The sequence below is a fragment of the Orbicella faveolata genome, unplaced genomic scaffold (genome assembly GCF_042242905.1).
Source record: "Orbicella faveolata isolate gen_17 unplaced genomic scaffold, um_ofav_v1 contig_34, whole genome shotgun sequence".
NCBI lineage: Eukaryota > Metazoa > Cnidaria > Anthozoa > Scleractinia > Merulinidae > Orbicella > Orbicella faveolata.
Genome location: NW_028301563.1, coordinates 10,976,051 through 10,995,000, shown reverse-complemented (window position 1 = coordinate 10,995,000; position 18,950 = coordinate 10,976,051). Strand labels below are relative to the sequence as shown.

Genomic DNA, 18,950 nt, shown 5'->3' with positions numbered 1-18,950 from the left:
TTTTTAGAATGTTCCGAATGGGCCTTTTTGTAAAGACGTGGTATTCTCTTGGGCTTGTATAGTCTGTAGTTTTAAATGTTGTTTCCTCGACGAGATCTTCATTCAGAAGAAAACTTCAATACTGAAGTTGAAAGGCTGCAATATCAATAGCTATTATCAGCCACATTAATTGTGGTTTTTGGAAGTATTTTGAGTTCAGCCAAATATTTTAGATGTTGAAATAGTTTCCGAATTGTGTCAACCCATTCAATCAACTTACAGATATATTTGTTTTTTGTTCCGCTTATATTGGACGCAGTTCACTGTCACAGATCTTTCGACGAGCCACACAAAACTTATTATGCTGTCTGCCCTTGAGCGACCCGGGCAAATAAAGTCTGTTTCATGCGTCAACGGTATTCCGGCCAAATAGTGGCCACATGCCTGAACAAAACAATGCAATAAAAAATGGGTAAATATTTGACGATATCACTGCGGTTTGCAGATCTTTACGACTTATGGTACGCTGACTAAAAATATTGCCCAGTATCTGCTGGAGTTCAAGTAGTACAAAATAAGACAAACTTTCCAGAATATTCACTTGGAGAGAATTGTAAAATTAGCGAGCACCATATGCTGAAAAAAAATTGCTTAGTAGCTTTCATTTCAATGGTTGTACATTAGGGTTTTATTCAAAGACTGAAAAGTTAAAACCTCCTTGTAAAAGGTATGAAAGTACTGCTCAGTAAGCTTTCGTTTGAATGGTCACACACTAGGGTTTCATCCACAGACTTAAAAGTGAGAACCACCTAGTATGTATGTATTGGCATTATCGGACAATCTAGTCCATAATTTTAGCGTGTGTTAGTAATTGTACATTTCCTTAAACATTTTCTGAGATGGCTTTGGAGTCCGATTCGTGATCGGCAGATGCGGTGACAAGAACCACAGACATAAGTGGAATCAGTGGGTGGAGCAAGGGCCCTGGCCTTCTGACGTTCTCTCCTGGTATCCACTGTGATGTGCAGAAGCTTTTCTCCCTCTCATAGGGCTTCAGTGCAATTTGTTTTCCACGCACTCCTGTCACTGGCAAGAGTCTCCCACGAATCGATTGGAAGACCAATGGCCTGCATGTCCCTCTTCGCCACGTCCTTGAAACGGAGCTTCGGTCGTCCTACCGGCCTTTTTCCTTGTACTAGTTCTCCGTACAAGAGTTGCTTGGGAATGCGGGCCCTCATCCATTCAATGTACATGGCCAATCCACCGCAGACGTCTCTGGCGAAGAAGGGTGTATACGGAGGGGATGCCTGCTCTCTCTAAGACAGCACTGTTCGTAATGCGGTCCTGCCAGGAGATGGAGAGGATGCGCCGCAAGCAGCGCAGGTGGAACACATTCAGGCGTTTTTCTTATGCTGCATACGTTGTCCAGGACTCGCTACCATAGAGGAGCGTGCTGATGACGTAGGCTCTGTAGACAGCCATTTTGGTGGGAGTAGTGAGCTTCCGATTTTCCCAGACACGTTGTGAAAGTTTGGACATGTTGGTTGCAGCGTGCCCAATCCTCTTTCCTATTTCGGTGTCAAGGGAGGTGGTGCTAGTAACAGTAGAACCAAGGTAGATGAAGCTGTTGACCGTTTCAAGTGCATAGTCCTTGATGAAGAGAGAGGAGGAAACCTCTGTATCCTGAGTCATGATTTTGGTTTTTTGGAGGCTGATGGCTAGGCCAAAGTCATCACAGGCGTTCGAAAAGCCATTGAGGAGGTTCTGGAGATCGTTGTCACTATGAGCGACCAGAGCTGCATCGTCGGCAAACAAAAAGTCTCTGAGGAGAACTTGGCTGACTTTGGTTTTCGATCTGAGTCGGGCAAGATTGAAAAGTTTGCCATCAGTGCGGGAACGGAGAAAAGTGCCAGCATTTGTTGTTGTAAAGGCATGTTTCAGGAGCACTGAGAAAAAGATTCCAAAGAGGGTGGGAGCCAGTACACAGCCTTGTTTGACTCCGCTGCGAATGTTGAATGCCTCTGACATGTTGCCATCGAATCGAACAGTACCGTGCATGTTGTTGTGGAAAGACTCCAGAAAGCTCAGAAGCTTTGGTGGGCAGCCGATGAGAGGCAGGATCTTGAAGAGGTCATCTCTGCTAACCAGATCAAAAGCCTTAGTCAAATCGATGAAAGCAATGAAAAGAGGCTGTTGTTGTTCCCTGCACTTTTCTTGTAGCTGTCGCACAGAGAAAATCATATCAACCGTTGAGCGTTGGGATCGAAAACCACACTGAGACTCAGGGTACACTCTTTCTGCAAGCTGCTGAAGGCGACGGAGTGCCACACGGGCAAAGAGCTTGCCAGCAACGCAAAGGAGAGAGATGCCCCGATAATTGTTGCAGTCACTGCGGTCACCCTTGTTCTTGAACAGGGTTGTGATGATAGAATCTCGCATCTCTTGGGGGACTGCTCCCTCCTCCCAGCATTTGCACAACAACTGATGGAGCACATTGTGAAGCTGGTCACCACCACATTTGAAGACCTCTGCAGGTATGCCATCTGATCCTGGTGCCTTGCCGGATGAAATGTCTTTGATGGCACCTAGAAGCTCCTCTAGAGTAGGGGCATTATCTAGTTCAGGCATGTTTGGCAGCCTCTCGATCTGGTCGAGTGCAGTTGCGGAGACTAGGTTCTCATGGTCGTAGAGCTGAGAATAGTGTTCAACCCATCTTTCGAGTTGCTTGGCCTTGTCTTGAATTACTTCACCATTTGAGGATTTCAATGGGGCACATTTGGTTGGAGTTGGACCTACAGCTTTCTTAATGCCTTCAAACATGGCTTGGATGTTGCCAGTGTCAGCGGCAACCTGGATGGTTGAGCAAAGATCCAGCCAAAATTTGTTGGCACACCTAATGCACTCTTCCTTAGCGTGACTCCTAGCCAGCCTTAGGGCAGCAAGGGTTTCAGGTGTTGGATTCTTGCGGTGTTCCAGCAGCAGATCTCTCTTGGCTTCTATTAGCGGCTGCAGAGTGATAATGTTTGCGTCAAACCAATCCTGGCTCCTGGTTTTTGTCTTGCCAAATGCTTGGATGGCAGCAGCGAGGGTGGTGTCTCTGATCTGGTCCCAGCATTCTTTTGCCTCTAGATCAGAACAGTCTCTCAGTTTGCTGTTAAGCAGATCTTGGAATTTCGCAGCTTTTACTGGGGTGGAAGTGGCAGCTGCGTTAATACGAGCCTTAGTGTGGTTCCTAACGTGATAAAGTTTCTTGGCACGGAAGGCGACCTTGGTGATGACCAAGGAGTGGTCAGAATCACAGTCAGCACTGTGAAATACACGGGTTGTACGAATGGTGTGTAGGTGCTCACGGTGAGCGATAATAAGGTCCAGCTGGTGCCAATGCTTGGATCTCGGGTGCATCCAGGATACACGGTGCTGCTTCTTGACTGCAAAGAATGTATTGGTAATGCAGAGCTGATTATGTGTGCAGAGCTCGAGGAGCCGCTGACCATTTTCATTGCACTTGCCGACACCTGCATGCCCGAGGCTGATGGGCCATGACCGTTGGTCGTCCCCTACTCTAGCATTGAAATCACCAAGAATTATCAGGGAGTGGTTTTTTGGCAGTCTTTTGATGGAGTCTTCGAGCTCACTGTAAAAAGCATCTTTGATGTCACTACTGGATGTCAGAGTAGGAGCGTAGGCAGATACAAGGTGGATTGTTCCTGTTACAGTATTGAGCTTAATGTGCATGACTCGCTCTGACTAATCAGTACCACATGGAAGTATTTTTCAGTAGCGTTCGATTGAATGGCCGCAGACAAGGGTTTCATTCACGGACTGAAAAGTTAGAACCACCTTGTACTTCATAATTAACAGTGCCACATGAAAGTACTGCTCAATAGTTTTCATTTGAATGGTCACACACTTGGGTTTCATCCACAGACTTAAAAGTCAGAACCACCTTGTACAGCGTAATAAACAGTACCACATGAAAGTACTGCTCAGTAGCTTTCATCTGAATGGTCACACACTAGACTTTCATCCACAATCTTAAAAGTTAGAAAAAAACTTTGTACAACATAGGAATGCTACTCACTAATTGTATTGCTAGTCAATTTTCCTTTCTTGGTCACAAGTTATGTTCTCAATTCTTCTACACAATTAAATTCTCACTCCGGCCCACGAAATAGACATCTTCAGTTGATGTCGGAGGAATTCTGTTTATAGAAATCTTCGTTTTCTTAATTCTTTTGTTGTTTTTTTTTCATCTTAGAAAATAACCAAAATATCAATATATATTTTGTTTGTTAGTGTTACCATGGAAACAATCTATTATCACTCTCTAACGGCTTTTTCCTTTGGTTCATTAATACAATATATGTTGTCGGATAGGTGCATGTTGGTGAAGTGCTGATCATTTTGATAAAATTTCGGACTGAAGTGTAAACAGCTGATGTATTTTAAGATCAGTCTGCGGGAAAGCCGCTGGTTTAGTATTATATTTAACTTATGTCTAATTAAGTAGGAAAACAGAAATTCATTTGCCAGTATGGCAAGCGGTCTAGATTGCGAATACGTAACAAATCTCATAGATTGATTGAAAAAAGACAAAATATTATTTGCCTTATCAGTTGTTATCAATGAATGTTGCCTCAATCGGCCATGACCCCTATTTAAAGTTACTCAACAAACTATGTAGCTCGACACTTCGCTCTTCAATTGCGCTTTGTTATGTATTTAATTTTACTTTCGCCAAATGAATTCACAACCCTAGACAATGCAACAAGGATTCGGTCGTAATCACGCTTTTTTGCAGCAGTGTTTGTATTGCAAACAGTAACCAGAAAACAAGGACGAAAAGAAAAGCAGCTTGGTTTAAGCTTTCACCTCAGTTTCATCTCATTGCAAAGCATTCATCACTTTTTCTAGCTTCAATATTCTATGCTAAGTGCTCCGTTGTATTCGTAGCGTGTTTCTCAAGTCGTTCTCACTTTCACGTGCACATGGTGTGTGAAGCGCATACCAGCTTTTTGTATTGTTCTGGGTCACTTGTACTAAACTTCTGATAGTTCGACTGTGGCTGGAATTCGCTCATTATCTGTTTTCAACTTAGCCCTTTTTGTTTTAATAGTCCTAAGCTCAAAATAAAACTCTTCAGAAATAAATTCTTAATATTAGCTCAGTTAAAAATAGCTAACTCTCCAATAATATTGAAAGATTTGGACTGGATAACACTATCCAACGGATAGCTTACACACTAGGGAATTAAAAATATCTGACTTGGCAAGCAAATGGCGGTGATTTTTATGGTCATCAATAGAACCCATACTTCACGATCTAAAGGCAAGCGCGTGGCCTATTTGAGGTATACGGTTTTTAAACGAGAATCAGTAATTTGGCTCGCTTTGGCCTTGTTCAAATTCATCGTTTGTTTGAACTGAATGGATTAACCATTAACAAAATTCACAGACCACTATAGTGGTGCTGATTTTTTTTTTAGGATATCTTATATTGCTTAGTCAAGCGAATCTGTGCACGCAATTGCTCTTAAAAATCTTAAACAGGAAAGTACCAATCAGAGAAAGTATAGATAATCTGTTATCCGTTCTAGTTTGGAAAGAAAACAATAACTGAGTGTTTTAAGGGAGTGTTTATTGTGGTTGCCGAAGAGGAAATACCGTTTTATTCATTCACTAACTGGTTCTTTTGTGCCTTCACTGAATTCTGTTGTCAACGATCTTTGCTCTGTTTCCTGGCCTTGGCGAATTTGACGGTTGTAAATCAAATTGTAGGCCCTGATGTATATTTTTTGTAATGTTTTCTTTCCTTTCGAGAGTAGAAGCCATTTCAGTGTCGGAAGAGGCTTTTAAATGCCGGGATTTGTAAATACTTGTTTATATCATAATAAACATTGTAGAAATCCATTGAACGTGAGTTTGTTTCAGACAGTGATTGTGAATGGGTTCTTAACGCAAATCAAGTTTTCATATCCGTGACAGAGAAAGGAAGAAGGCATTTTGTTTCCTTTTTTCTCAAAGGAAAAGAAAAAGTCGCCTTATTCTTTAGAAAACGGGTAATTAATACATTGAACGTAAAATGTAGGGTGTAAAACTGTAAAGATGGCGATTGCTGCTGCGTATCAAAACTAAATCATTCTGAAAAATTCAGCTGAAAGAAGCTTGCATCGTTATCGGTTCACCGAAACATTATTAGTCCATCTCTACATTTCCGAAACACAAAGGCGCCGATCAAAACATCCAGGCTGTTTATTTCATAGGCTGGTTTCCGTCCACCAGAACCGTCCTTTCCTTCCTTTTTGCCCAGCCTCAATGCGTTTTTCCACTACGTAAGTGTATTACTTGTTTCCCGAGGTGATCTCGTGCTTGTGTGTGGGCAGGATTTTGATTTCTCAAACGGAAACTGAACGCCCCACGCCAGCTGCCGTGCTGTAGCTTCATCATCGTTGCCTATCACTGTTAGATCGTGATGAGAAAGCAAAATGTTTACGAGCGTGGGCGAAGTGTCGTGTCATTGTGTCAGCGTCAGTTTCACTATCATTCCTCATTACATGGGTTTCCTGGTTCGTTTTGTGACTGATTTTGTTTTATTAGAAGTTAGATTTAATTCCAACACTTGTGCTAATTGTTGATGATTTGTTTGATCAAGCATACCGTATATCATAGTCATATCACGAATTTCACCGCTGATCAAATATTAACTCGGATTTACAATCAATATTTGAAGAAGTTTTCGTGTTTCTATTAAAAAGGGTTTTTCCCTTGTCTCCCTGAGACCAGCACGATGTTGGATACAATTTTCCTCGCACGTTCTCTCCTCCTACTCACGTCTTATAGCAGTTACATAACATTTCTACAAGGAGGTTTTTCCGATTGACAAGAAAAGTTCTTGAACCGAGTTTATTTCAGTAAGCTCTTAGACACGCGCATGTTTTAAAATGCGTCACTAACCTTATATCGGTCAAATACCTCGCTCTTGCCCTGAAGGTATTTCAGCAGTAAAGCAGATTATGTTGCTTAATGTTGGATTAATCTACCATTGACGAAGTTAATTGTTTTGTCGTACGTCATGACTCGACCGAATGTCTGACCGAACGTTCACGAGAACACGCGAACACAAAACACGACAACCATGCTGCGAAAGGAATTAGTTTCGAGAAGAAATAGCAACTTTAACTCCAGCCCGCAAATTTCTTAGCGAGAAATCCTTTCAATTGGGGGCTTATAACGGCTTGATATAGCATTTCCTTCTACACTTCGGCTAAATATAAACGTAATCTTCTTTAAAAGTGTCATTATCCATTGATGAATAATTCAGATACACGTCGTGAACTTCAGTGAGAGCAGAAATTTCTCATGCCCAAGCAACGCTGTGCTGGCAGTTGCCTCGAGCAAAATGATCGATCTATTTTGAAACATGCCTTTGCTTCCGTGCTCAGCGTGTTTTCAACAGGTCTTATTTTTAGGCGAGAAAAGAGGCGTGAAGTGTATTCAATGCATGATTGTAACATCGATATAAGTGTTTATCGATCAGGCTGTGAGCATTTGATGACGTCATTGTTTTCCTTAAAAAGCCCACTCACTTGAGAAATAGCTCGTCAGTCATATTTTGAAGGCACGTCGCGCGATTGTTCCAGGTTTCATCGCATTCGAACTAACAAAACCTGTACGGTTTCTTTTGCATGATTAGTTGCTCTTTTCAGTGATTTTGAGGATCAGAAGCTTGGCTTAATTCAGTGTATACCACACAATGGGAAAGGTTGGTAGAGTGACTCTTGCCTTATTTAATTTAATTGTAAGATGTTATTTAATATACTGTGCGAATTGAATCAACTGGTATGGCGAGAGCGCTGCAAAACATATTAACGTAAAAGAAAGCATTCAAATTTTGTAGAGAACATAAAACTCCACTCTGGTCAGATGTGAGTATAATTACGTTTGCGGTTTTAATCTGCCCCTGATTACACATGTCTCCGTGAACGACAAGCTTTCTGAATTATGCCAAGCTACTCATTGATATTTTTAATTCAACTCAAACAAATTCATTGTCATTGGATGCGCACCAATTTTGTTTATTTTTTTTCCCTTTGGCAAGCTGCTCATGGTTAAAACTCCTTAGTCATTTAGTGGTCATATTAGCTTCAGAAAATTTTGAAAAAGCAATTTGAATATCGGCCTGTGTTGCGACACCTAATTTATATTCTCTGTTATTTTATTTCTTGACCTTTTACGCCCGACGAGGCTCTATGCGATAACCTGATAGCCTTTTTATTTCAAGTTCGGTTCGATATAATTGAGAAATAAATTGCTACTTTTGGCCTATTTTGCAACAAGGAATGGAAACCCTTTTAACATTGAGCTCTGACAACACGAAATGACGTCAGATGTCATCAAATGCGTCTGTTTGTGTTAGTTAATAATTAAATGTTATCCAATGCTAAATACAGCCTGATCAACGGAGCAACAAGCATCGGCCGATACCTCGTTGGGATGCCAGTTCTAAGGCGGCAAAACTGAATATTAATGCCGTGTTATCGCGATGTTTTTTTTTCTTTAGATGCGAGAGTGTTTTAAGCTCAGCATAATGGGATGCCTGCCATCTCGAAGACGGGACGACGAAGTTTCGCCGCAAGAAAGTGCGCCGGCGAAGAAAGCAGCATCTGGTAGGCGTTCGAATAACGAGGAGGAAACAATAAAGCAAGAGAAATCCTCGCTAGCGCCGACGATACAAATGGTTAACGAGGAAACTTTGAAACTTTTACAGGAAATCGGCGAATTGAAGGTGTTTCAGACAGCCAGCAACGCGGATCACAAGAAACATATAGACATCCATCATGACATTATACTGGCCTTAGAGAACCCAACAAAAGCCAACAACGCCGTCACGTCACTGTCAAGCGGGGCATCGAGCAATGTGATATAAAACCGGTTTGGAAACCATTGAAAGTGTACCGGTGTAACAGACCATAAAAAGAACTCGACATTTGGAGTTGACGCATAAAATTTATTCCCGTCCGACTGGATTCGCTTCAACGCATGCCGAAAATAAAATTCTGACAAGGCGAAGCAATTTCATCAAATCCTGCTCCTAGTTAGTGGATATTTATCGTTTCGGAGAGATGTGTTTTTGTGGCTTTCATAATTACTGGCGATTTTTGACTGGAGGGCTTTTTGGGTGAACCGTCAAACATGGAAAAATTCGTGGACTCTTCCTTCGCAAAAAAAAAGCGGAAAACGATAAAGACAATACGGCAGCAGCTCGACGCTAGAGCAGAAGATTTTCACGGACGGATATCGCAAAACAAGAGAGCGTCGTTCGACTGGATTTTCTCCAAGCTGAAATATAACAAAAACACATGGACAGTCCACAGCACAAGTGAATATTGATCCGATAGCGGAGTAATTGCCGTCAAGGGGAACTATTTAGCAATGTTCATTTTAAGAATGGATTTATGTAATAGCGTCTTCATCGGAGAAAACCATTGAATTTTCAACAAATGCACCTTGGCAGTGAACTTAGGCGATGTAAATATACCTTTGTTTCATTAATATTCATATAGTGTAATGTAGAATTCTATTTTCCTTTAAACAAACAGACAGCATATGTTCATTCATTCGTTTTAGAATTCGAAACGTTCGCCAAATTTCGTTCGCGAGCCACCTTTTTCGTGAGGAATCACTCTTTTTATCAAAGTTTTTTTCTTGGCTCTTTTAATTTAGCATGGCTGAAATGCACACGGTTTTTTGTTGTGTTTTTCATTGGGAGAAACAGAATTTTCCAATCAACCAGTCTTTAAAATGTGCATTGTCATAACCGAGGATATTATTTTCGAGTTTATACAATTGCAGCAATGAAAGAATCTCTCGGTATATAGAATCACAGCGGCCATTTGCGCGAAAAAACAAGATAAATAAACAAAAGTAATAAAAGAAGACGAGAAGTAAAAATTGTTGGAAACCAATTGACCGCACGCGGGGAAAATCACCCCTACACGACTTACAATATTTGTCACACAGCGAAATAAACAGAACGGTGAAAATTAAAGGGAAAAAAAATTCCTTGAATTTGCATACAAGTCACATCGTTGATTAAAAAATTGTCAAAAAATACGAAAATATATTTGATGGTCTGGCTGCAGTATTTCTTTGTAACTATTTATTCGTAGCAATGACAAGTCAGTCCCCTCTGTACAGATATATTGTGGATAATAAAACTCCGTTTGCAAGATCAGTATCATGTGTTATTATCTATCGAGCAAATGACTTTATTTTTAAGTTATTCAGTTTCGTTCTATTGGGCATCACGCAGTTGACAAAACTGAGGTCTTTTTTTAGCACTATTTCTGCAATTATTATTAATTTTTTTTTTATTTCTGGAGGTTGACAATCTTTGGTTTGAATTAAACTTGACAAGCAAGCCAGAGGGACAATTACGTTAATATGTTTCTTGACTTTTTCACTAAACTGTGAACAAGGCATTTCTCTTTTTGTCTTTTATAAAGACGTGTTTTCATTTTTCACTCCCTCCCTTAACAAACAGAACATTTATGGTTAGAGTAATCTTCTTCTGGAGATTTGTTTTGCGAAATGATATCGATGCTGGTGAAATCAGTTGGAGAAGGGAAGGTGTATTAAATCAGGCAAGAAATTTTGTCCGCTTTTATGCTATTATTATGGGCGTAACGTTAAATTGCCAGCTTTCAAAATTATTTAATACATTTCTTTTCAGTACGTAGATCAGAAACTAATTTCTCCTAAAACTAGCATGTATAAGACTAAAAGTTGCGAGCGCTTATTTTAACCGTCGTGCCTTTAAATGGTTTTCGTCACGTACTCCTGTGGCTCTGTGTCACGCTGTACTGTATCATCGTCTGAATTTTTCTCAACATAGTGACATAAATTCAGTAAAAATGTTTATAAAATCAGGGGAGTGATCAAAAATTTAACTCGTGGCATAAGACAAAATTCTCCCGTCTATTTATAACAAAAAATGAGTGCGGACTAATGAGGGATAATCTACAAACTGTTATTCGGCGGCGTGAAACAATAGGAACAGATCCTTTTGTAAAATTATGAGGTTTGATTTTCAATGGAGCTTCTTTAAGGATTGCAGGGTTTAAGTCCTGTTAATGATTACCTTCTAACATTTTCAAGTGGCAGGTGATGGCAAAAATATAATGTTGACTCGCCATCAAATTCTCCTAACTGGCATTAAAGGAAATGTATGGAGTCAGTACGGAGAATATATATTTGGATCTTTGGGCGATTGAAGACGGAAATGGGAGAGGCGTCCACATGTTAAGCCAATTATGTTTCGACATTTGGTGGGTTCTATATGTGTAATTGTCTACGCCACCCCACAGACTTTGGGAAAATAATTCTAACTTTGGTAGCAACGCATCAATAATTTTTTTTCTGCATGAAATTATGTGGGAAAGCTATAAAAGTCGCATGTCCGATATAGGCAGGGGGCATCATGTGAAACGTGGACTTTGCCTAGTTGAAAACCAGTTGTGTGATAAAATTCAACCCTGTTCCAGGTGAAACGAGTACATGAACACACTTTGTAAAGCTCGGACTATATCTGAAAATGTCTTTATCGCGCATGTTTTGAGAATTCCTTCTTATAGAAGTTTTGCACGGCAACCCTGTTGCATGGCAGGAACAATAGATTCTTTTTGGGAAAAAATATTCTTTCTAATGCAAAACATTTTCATTGTCCCTGCCATGCAACATGGCTGCTGTGCAATACCTCTATAGAAACCGAACTTTGCAGATATGAGATCGACTGTTGTAAATTTACTCCATGACTGCTCCAAGTCAAAGTTTGAGGTTTAGTAGTGGGATAGTTGAAATATTCCCTTGGTCTAAAAAGTGTTAAAATGTTACAAATGATTAATGAAAACGAGAGAAAAAAATCGGACATGGTGAAAATAAGAAAAAAAAAATCTGACGTATTGAAAAGGAAATTTGAAATATTCAGAGCAACTGGATGTTTGAAGCGTATATAACCACTTTATCGTCCGTTAATCTATTCCTGACTCTTATAGATGAAGCAGAAAAAAAATGTTCTTGTTATTTGGCTGTAATCAACCAGACGATGAATTCGGTTTTTCCTTCGAATTTTTCACCTGTTAGTTTTGTTCTAACAGCATAATTTTATTGCGCGTAAGCAGCCTTCCTCATAGCTCTCTGCAACTTCTTGTTGTTTGTATGATAATGAAAGATAAAAAAACTGTTTATGGTTGAATTGTCTTTGACTAAATTGCTCAATCCATTATCTCATGGCACAATGTATTGGTTTTCTGCCGGAGCCAGTTATTAAGCAGAACACACCAGGTGGTTCGTCTATTTCTGACAGGCCATATGTTGTGGCAATGTTCACAATTCACTGCTTGAGGCAAACGCGAAAGCCCGCATTTGTGATATTGTGTTATGCGCTGACACGGAAAGCCAGCCGAATGCTACGCTTTTTAGAATAGTGAAGGGCATTTAAAAGGCCGTATGGTGCAATCTTTCGTCGTTTTTTTTTTCTTTATTTTAAGTCTTTCACTTTTGTGCGTTGGTTACTGAAATGAAGGATCGCCACAAAATTAGCGAGGTAACCAAATGTAGTGCAAATTTATTTCTATCCCAAACCAGAAATACTACTGAACAAGACCGACAAATACAACAGGGTTCACCAAAGTATTGGCCCTTTCGTTGAAAATTGTCTTTACATTTTAATTCCACTAAGACATATTTAAACGCCTAATAGAACTTAGAAATTAACAGTTAACTTAAGAGGGATAAATTTGTTATCATATTATATTTTATTTTATTGAACATACGGGTAATTGGCTTTTTTCCAGTCCTTTTTTGCGAAGAATGTGCCCCATAACAGACACTTTACTTTAATATATTTTTTTTAACAAAATAATGGCAACAACTGAAAATCTAAAAGTGTAAAGTTTAAGTTAGCCATGCTTAGCCTCCCTATTTTGTCTTTTTGTTTTTTCGGCAAGTTTCTAGCAGGCTTTGACTTTTTTTTTTCCAACACGGAAAACCTCACGTTCTCTGAAAAAGCTCTCTGAAACAAAATTTTAATCAGCTCTCAAGAGTGACGTTTGTTTGTCCAACGCTATGTTGCTTGCGTAAATCATTACCTCATTAACCACAATTGACGTCAGTGTGTACGTTAGTGGTAGAATCATGCTTCCACCTGCAGCAAAATTCCATCCTAAAATTTCTTTCATGAATTTAAACTTCCTATCGCCTTAAATGCAGGGTCAAAAAGTACCTTTGCAGTACCGTAGTTCAATGAGAGGCTATAAGTCTTGGAAGTTAAAGGGGAAAATCCGAAAGACACCCCCTGGAAAAGCACTCCATTGTTGCACAATTGTTAATCTTAAGCATTAAACCAATAGCGTGATAGGTACAATAGAAGTGTCAGCTCTATTTGATGCTGTGATGGCCCGTTTCCATGGCGACGTCATTGAGTTATTACTCGTGTACATAGTCGCATATTAGAGTTCTTTCTAGAACTCTTATCGCACTGAGTGCATTTAAATCTCGTGTTTTATCCTTTAGTACAAGACAAGTGTCGTATTTGCTGTCTTCAATTTAAAAACGTTTTCACTTGCGGGATTGGTCAAAACGTGTCACGTGGCCAATTACGGAGATGAAGAATCCTATAACTTCCATTTTGCCCAATGCGGCTTGAGTAAAGTGTGCTTGGATTTTTTTTTTCCAAAATGAAGCTCTTCTCGCATAAAAAGCAATCAAACAATACTAAACGATCTTGGGTCAACTTTTTTTCAAGACCGAAAACTTTGAAAACTGTGTCCGCCGAATTTCATTTGCTTACTTCAACTTCATAATGACCAAGGAACATTTCTTTCCCGGTTTGCACCGATGCTTCGACAAAACACCACTGACAGAATGCAGATAGAAAAACAACAGAAACGATTTCCCCGACCAAAAAATTATGAACAGACAGTTACAAGAAAAACACACTGTATTCGCGCGTTCCAGGCCCCCTATTTAACCCCATTCAAACGCCGAGCAGCTACACTTTATATGCGCCGTATATAGCGGGAAGATAAGCGCTCGGCCCAATCTCCGTCTGCCACGCAGGCCACCAAGTAGCTCCAGTGAATTATGGGTAGGCAAAACTGCTTCCTGTATCCCGTGGATAAAACTTGCCCTCGACCAAATTTAAAATTGCTGTTTGCTTATTCCTCAGGGCCTGAATTGAACAGTGGAGGAGAGTATATTACTGACATTTACCAGCCTATTCTCCTAGTGTTCTAAATTAGGTGCTGAAGGAAGTCGCGCAGTCTCTCTTTTGCTCTAAAATTCGTGGGGGACGCAAATGAACAGAGGCGTGTGGCGAAGCCGCGAGCCGCGAACAGCGTAGACGTCGTTGACGTTCTTCCCCGCGGATTGGATTTTCGAGCAAAAGAGAGACTGCTCGCTGTCTAGGGATGTGCCACAGTCCATAGGACAATATGACCAAATTATCTGAACTGATCTCCACGTTGTTCTAGTAACATCTAAGAGTTATTTTAGTAACTTATGATTTAAAGCATTTGATTTTTCTGAGGAGTAACCTCTCTTCACATTATCATTCATTGCAGGCTTTTTATTGGGGACCTCGCAGGACCTGATATGATTTACCTTCTGGAGTTCTTTAGAGTGCAGCTCAGCGTGTCTGTGCTCCTAGGGCTCGTATTCGTTCCCAAGGTATGGACTCCTCTTTAGGGAGAGCCTGTGTTGTTTTATCTGTTAGAGTTCTTCTAGGTCGCCTATTCTTACCAAAGCTATTAGACTGCCGGTCTTTTCTCGAAATCAGACAGGAATTATGAGGCGAGACACTTCAAACTAGAAGGGATTGGGACAAGACATGATGGGTGCGGCACCCAAACCCTTTTCATCCACATTGCCCTTTTGCGTGCGTGTTCACGGATAAACACTCGTCTGACCCTAAGAGGAAACACCGGCTGTCAGCAGTCTACAAAACTGTAGACCCCTCTTTGAAACGTCCTGTATCCGAATAACCAGTTCGAATTCGTCTAGGTCACGTGTTCGTTCTTAAAGCTCGAGGTCCTTTTGTTAAATGAGCTCACATGATTTACGTGCTAGGGTTCCTAGCTTGAGACCCTTTCAAAAAGGAGCCTATATAGTTCACCTGTTGGAATTTTAAGATATAGAATACAAAAAGACAGACTGTTTTGTTCTTGCCGGTGTATTTTTTTAATCCAGTGTCCAAATGTTCTAGGAGATCAGAGTCTCTTCTTGGTATTTCGTGTCGTCAGAGAATGAAAAAGATCCCAGAGGTCTAGGTTTCTAACCGTTCAGTTTCATGATGGCCGCCTTACTGCTAAGAAAAAAAATATTTACTCATAGCATGTTGCCTGTTGCAGCGTTTAAGGTATTTTTATTTGTGAACATCTCACGTAATTTTAGACCATCTTCTTTGCAGCTATAACTTCATTGTTAAATATATGTTGATTTTTTTTCTTTTTTTCTTTTAAACATGATATCCTTTTCTTGTACAGATCGTTCGTGTCATTAAGGGGCGTGGCGACGTATTTGACACAAGTGGTCGGATTGCGTCCGTAAAGGGGGCTGCTCTTAACATGACAGGGCAATCCTCAGAAGGGACGGTGAACTTGAGCGCTGAAAACGAGGACCTTAAGGTGAATATAACAAACTCGTTGTGCATATTATATATTTCTATGACACCTTTGGCCATATCGTGTTAAGTTGCTTATTTAGTTTCAGTTAGCATCCTATGCAGCGTGGTGATATCAAGTGAATGTACTGCTCAATAGCATTCATTTGAATGGTCACACACCAGGGATTTATCCAAAGACTTGAAAGCCGTTAGCACCACCTTGTACGGCATAATAGATAGAAGATAAAACCACCTTGTGCAGCGTGATAAACAGTACCACATGAAAGTACTGCTTAACAGCTTTCATTTGAATGGTCACACACTAGGGTTTCATTCACAGACTTAAAAGTTAGAACCACCTTGTACAGCATAATAAACAGTACCACATGAAATTACTACTCCATAGCTTTCATTTGAATGGTCACATGCTAGTGTTAACTAGAGCTGCGTTGCACAGCATGACACACCATCACATGAAACTGCTACTCAGTAACTTTCGTTCGAATGTTAACGGCATTGTATCGCACAAGTACCTCTCGACATCTTTCGTTTGGTACGCCATTCCCCAGTCTTATTAAGACAACAGTACAACATGGATGTGCCGTGTGATGTGAGTGGCCAGTTGCAAATGAGGGCTTCGTTCACAAACTTTAACTTCTTGTAACTGATTCTAGTTTCGTCGTATTTTGACTTTCAGGAAGAGATACGTAAACTGTACGGTCAGCTACAGCAAATGAAAACCGCCAACATGGAAGCGGGAAACAGACATCTGGGACGTTCCGCTTCCATTCTGTTCGGCGGCTCCACTCCGTCACTCTTAAACTCAACCGCCAATAACAACGGAAGTTTGGCTTGTTTGGTTAATCCTGGGGCAAAGGAGAAGCGACAACAAAGATACTCTCCCGCTGCTGAACTTGTAAGCGACTTTGTTTGACGAAGGCTTATCAAAGAAGGGCGCGGTCACAAATCCGTCCGCCGTTCATACAAGTCCAACCATTTGTACATATGGATAATTTTTTTACGCCTAACTTTGTGGAAACGAACTTCCCAATTACCCTTAATCATTCCAATCATCTTTACAAGCATGATTCAATTATAAGACATCACTGAATCGCAGCTTCTCCTGGTTCAAGAACTTGGCATAGGATATCGAAAGCAATAATACTTTCACGTAAAGGAGCTTAGTCACGGCATTTTGAGATATGGCCACGCACAAAATTACATTTAAATTGAAGGAAACTTGAAAATGTTAGTTTACTAAGATAGAAAAATACCAAAGAGATAATAAGAAACCATAGAGGAACAAGGATGGTTGAGAATGGAGAAGATTAACATGGATTGCAAACTTCGAACTTGAAAGATTTAGGCTAAACTTTTCAAGATAAACCGTGACTTAAACCGTGACTGAGCTTCTTTAATCATCGGTAATAACACAAATTTACCCATAACACGATGGCTGTACTCTGATTGGCGAACGAATGATGGGGAAGTTTCTTTAATCATTCACTCAGCTCCACAATCAACAGTATAGAAGGTACAATCTTGTTTGTTGATCAAATGCCGTGCTGAGGATCACCAGGTTTGTACTAGAGCTGAATAGAACCATGTAAAATGAATAAAATTGATTCAGATTTTTCTATATATTGTTCTTGTGGTTTCTATTAGCATCTTTGTTCGTCTTCTTGTTCGGTCATTCGCCGTACTCCGTTACACAGCAGAGGCGTAATTGCTCGACTGTTCAAAGGTTTCCAAATGGAATCCTTGATTTCTTGACTGTTCGCTTTAGAAGCCTTGATCACTCAATAGTGTTTTGTTTGCATGAAGTCTTGCTTTAGCACTTTTCACTGCTCGCGTCTCTCTGAATCTTAGACTGAATCAATGAGTTATTGCCATTTAATCCCAATTGGGTGAAGGTTTCTCCCTGAAATCCTTTCCGTTCGATTCGTCCCCAACAGTGAAAATCAATCAATCAATCCAACTTTATTCACGTGTCAGAGTATTCTGGCTCGACTAAAAAGCCGCATTACTATATGACACCTACACTAAAAAATCCCAGTCTCCTCGGTACCACTTCTGTAGCAAATCTAACAAAGGAGGTCATCACAATCAAGGACCTAGGAAAATTTATCCATGAGAAATATAGACAGTAGGAACTGAAATCGGTCTTCACCCTTGAATGCCGATATCCTCGGTTATGATCCAATGTTCGATCACGTTAAATAACAGCATTGTAAAAACAATGATGCAAGAGACTGTAAACGAAAATGCTGCCGGTATACGTAGGATCTGTGAGAGATCTGATCAGCCAAAAATAGAAATATAACAATGAAGCAAGGCCGGGAATGTAGGATTCCTTCTAGAAAACTGAGGCAAAATCTCCGTGTGGCCTTAATACTGGGTTTCCATGCGATGTTTATTTTTTAAAAAATAACTGTAATGGAACAGAAACCAATCAGATTTGGATAAATTTTCTAATTGGCTAAAAATACAGCACGCTTCCTGTGATTGGCTAGCACACTAGTGCTAATGAGCGTTCGACATGTAATCAATCTGTTTACCTAAATATATCTGTAATAAATTAAGTGAAAAGTTCGCCACAGTCCTTCTGTCATTTGCACGATAAATATTAAAAAATAATGCACCGTCACGTGGTACATACAGAGCAAAGATTTGGTGACTCAACCAACCAATCAGTGATCGGTGTTTCATCAGACCACTTTCTCAAGCCCCACTTCCCATTTTAGAAACGCTGTAAGTTTTCGTAATTAGGTTTCGGGAGACTTCGTTTTATAAATTATCTTTAGAGTGTAAAAGAATCTTGAAAAGTCTGACACATTTCTGCATACTGGTTTATTTAACGGAAATGGTGATTCTCAAACTTGTCACAACGTGAACGACAACTTGCTGTATGTGTGCACATCACTACGAGTTAATTTGATTCTCCATCTTAGCTTTTATTTTTAAATGATATTTACTAATTTGAAAACAAGCATTTTTGCATTTTGATGCAAATTTAGTGGGAAGTTTAATGTGGCGTGAAAGAGATCGTTAGTGGTTTTTGCTACACAGCGTGGGAAACGTAAATTTATATAAACACAGAAACAAACAGGCAACACAGCAAAAACAAAATCCGGTGTCAAAAATTGTTTTAGCAGTTTGTTGCCCATGGACTCATCGTGTATGCAATTCTGTTTCGCGAACTGCATCGTCAAAAAATTGAACTGTAAACAAGGTATTTACATCGAAGTCACTGAACCATGGTGTTATTTTGATGCAGTTCATCAGTCGGGGTTGATATTCACTTAACATTG

The 18,950-nt window shown here is 40.1% G+C and overlaps 2 protein-coding genes and 1 long non-coding RNA gene across 3 annotated transcripts in view; 2 read left to right on the top strand and 1 right to left on the bottom strand.

Annotated features, from left to right (window-relative positions):
- LOC149104758 (uncharacterized) overlaps positions 1-4,260 on the bottom strand; it is an 8,325-nt gene extending 4,065 nt beyond the window's left edge. Inside the window, exon 1 of the long non-coding RNA XR_016201315.1 lies at positions 4,061-4,260. This is a non-coding gene — a long non-coding RNA (uncharacterized LOC149104758). The remainder of the gene's footprint in view (positions 1-4,060) is intronic.
- The window catches only part of LOC110065666 (putative G protein-coupled receptor CG31760), a 27,144-nt gene extending 9,866 nt beyond the window's left edge, over positions 1-17,278 (top strand). Inside the window, exons 8-10 of the mRNA XM_089270817.1 lie at positions 14,600-14,705; positions 15,521-15,661; positions 16,337-17,278. Of these exons, the coding sequence (XP_089126943.1) occupies positions 14,600-14,705; positions 15,521-15,661; positions 16,337-16,573 (484 nt within the window). The 3' untranslated portion in view covers positions 16,574-17,278. The remainder of the gene's footprint in view (positions 1-14,599; positions 14,706-15,520; positions 15,662-16,336) is intronic.
- On the top strand, positions 7,540-10,207 carry LOC110065656 (uncharacterized). Its single transcript, XM_020772814.2, has 2 exons — positions 7,540-7,740; positions 8,539-10,207. The coding sequence occupies exons 1-2, from the start codon at positions 7,732-7,734 to the stop codon at positions 8,902-8,904; spliced, it is 375 nt and encodes a 124-aa protein (XP_020628473.1). The 5' UTR covers positions 7,540-7,731; the 3' UTR covers positions 8,905-10,207.
- Positions 17,279-18,950: the final 1,672 nt, after the last annotated feature.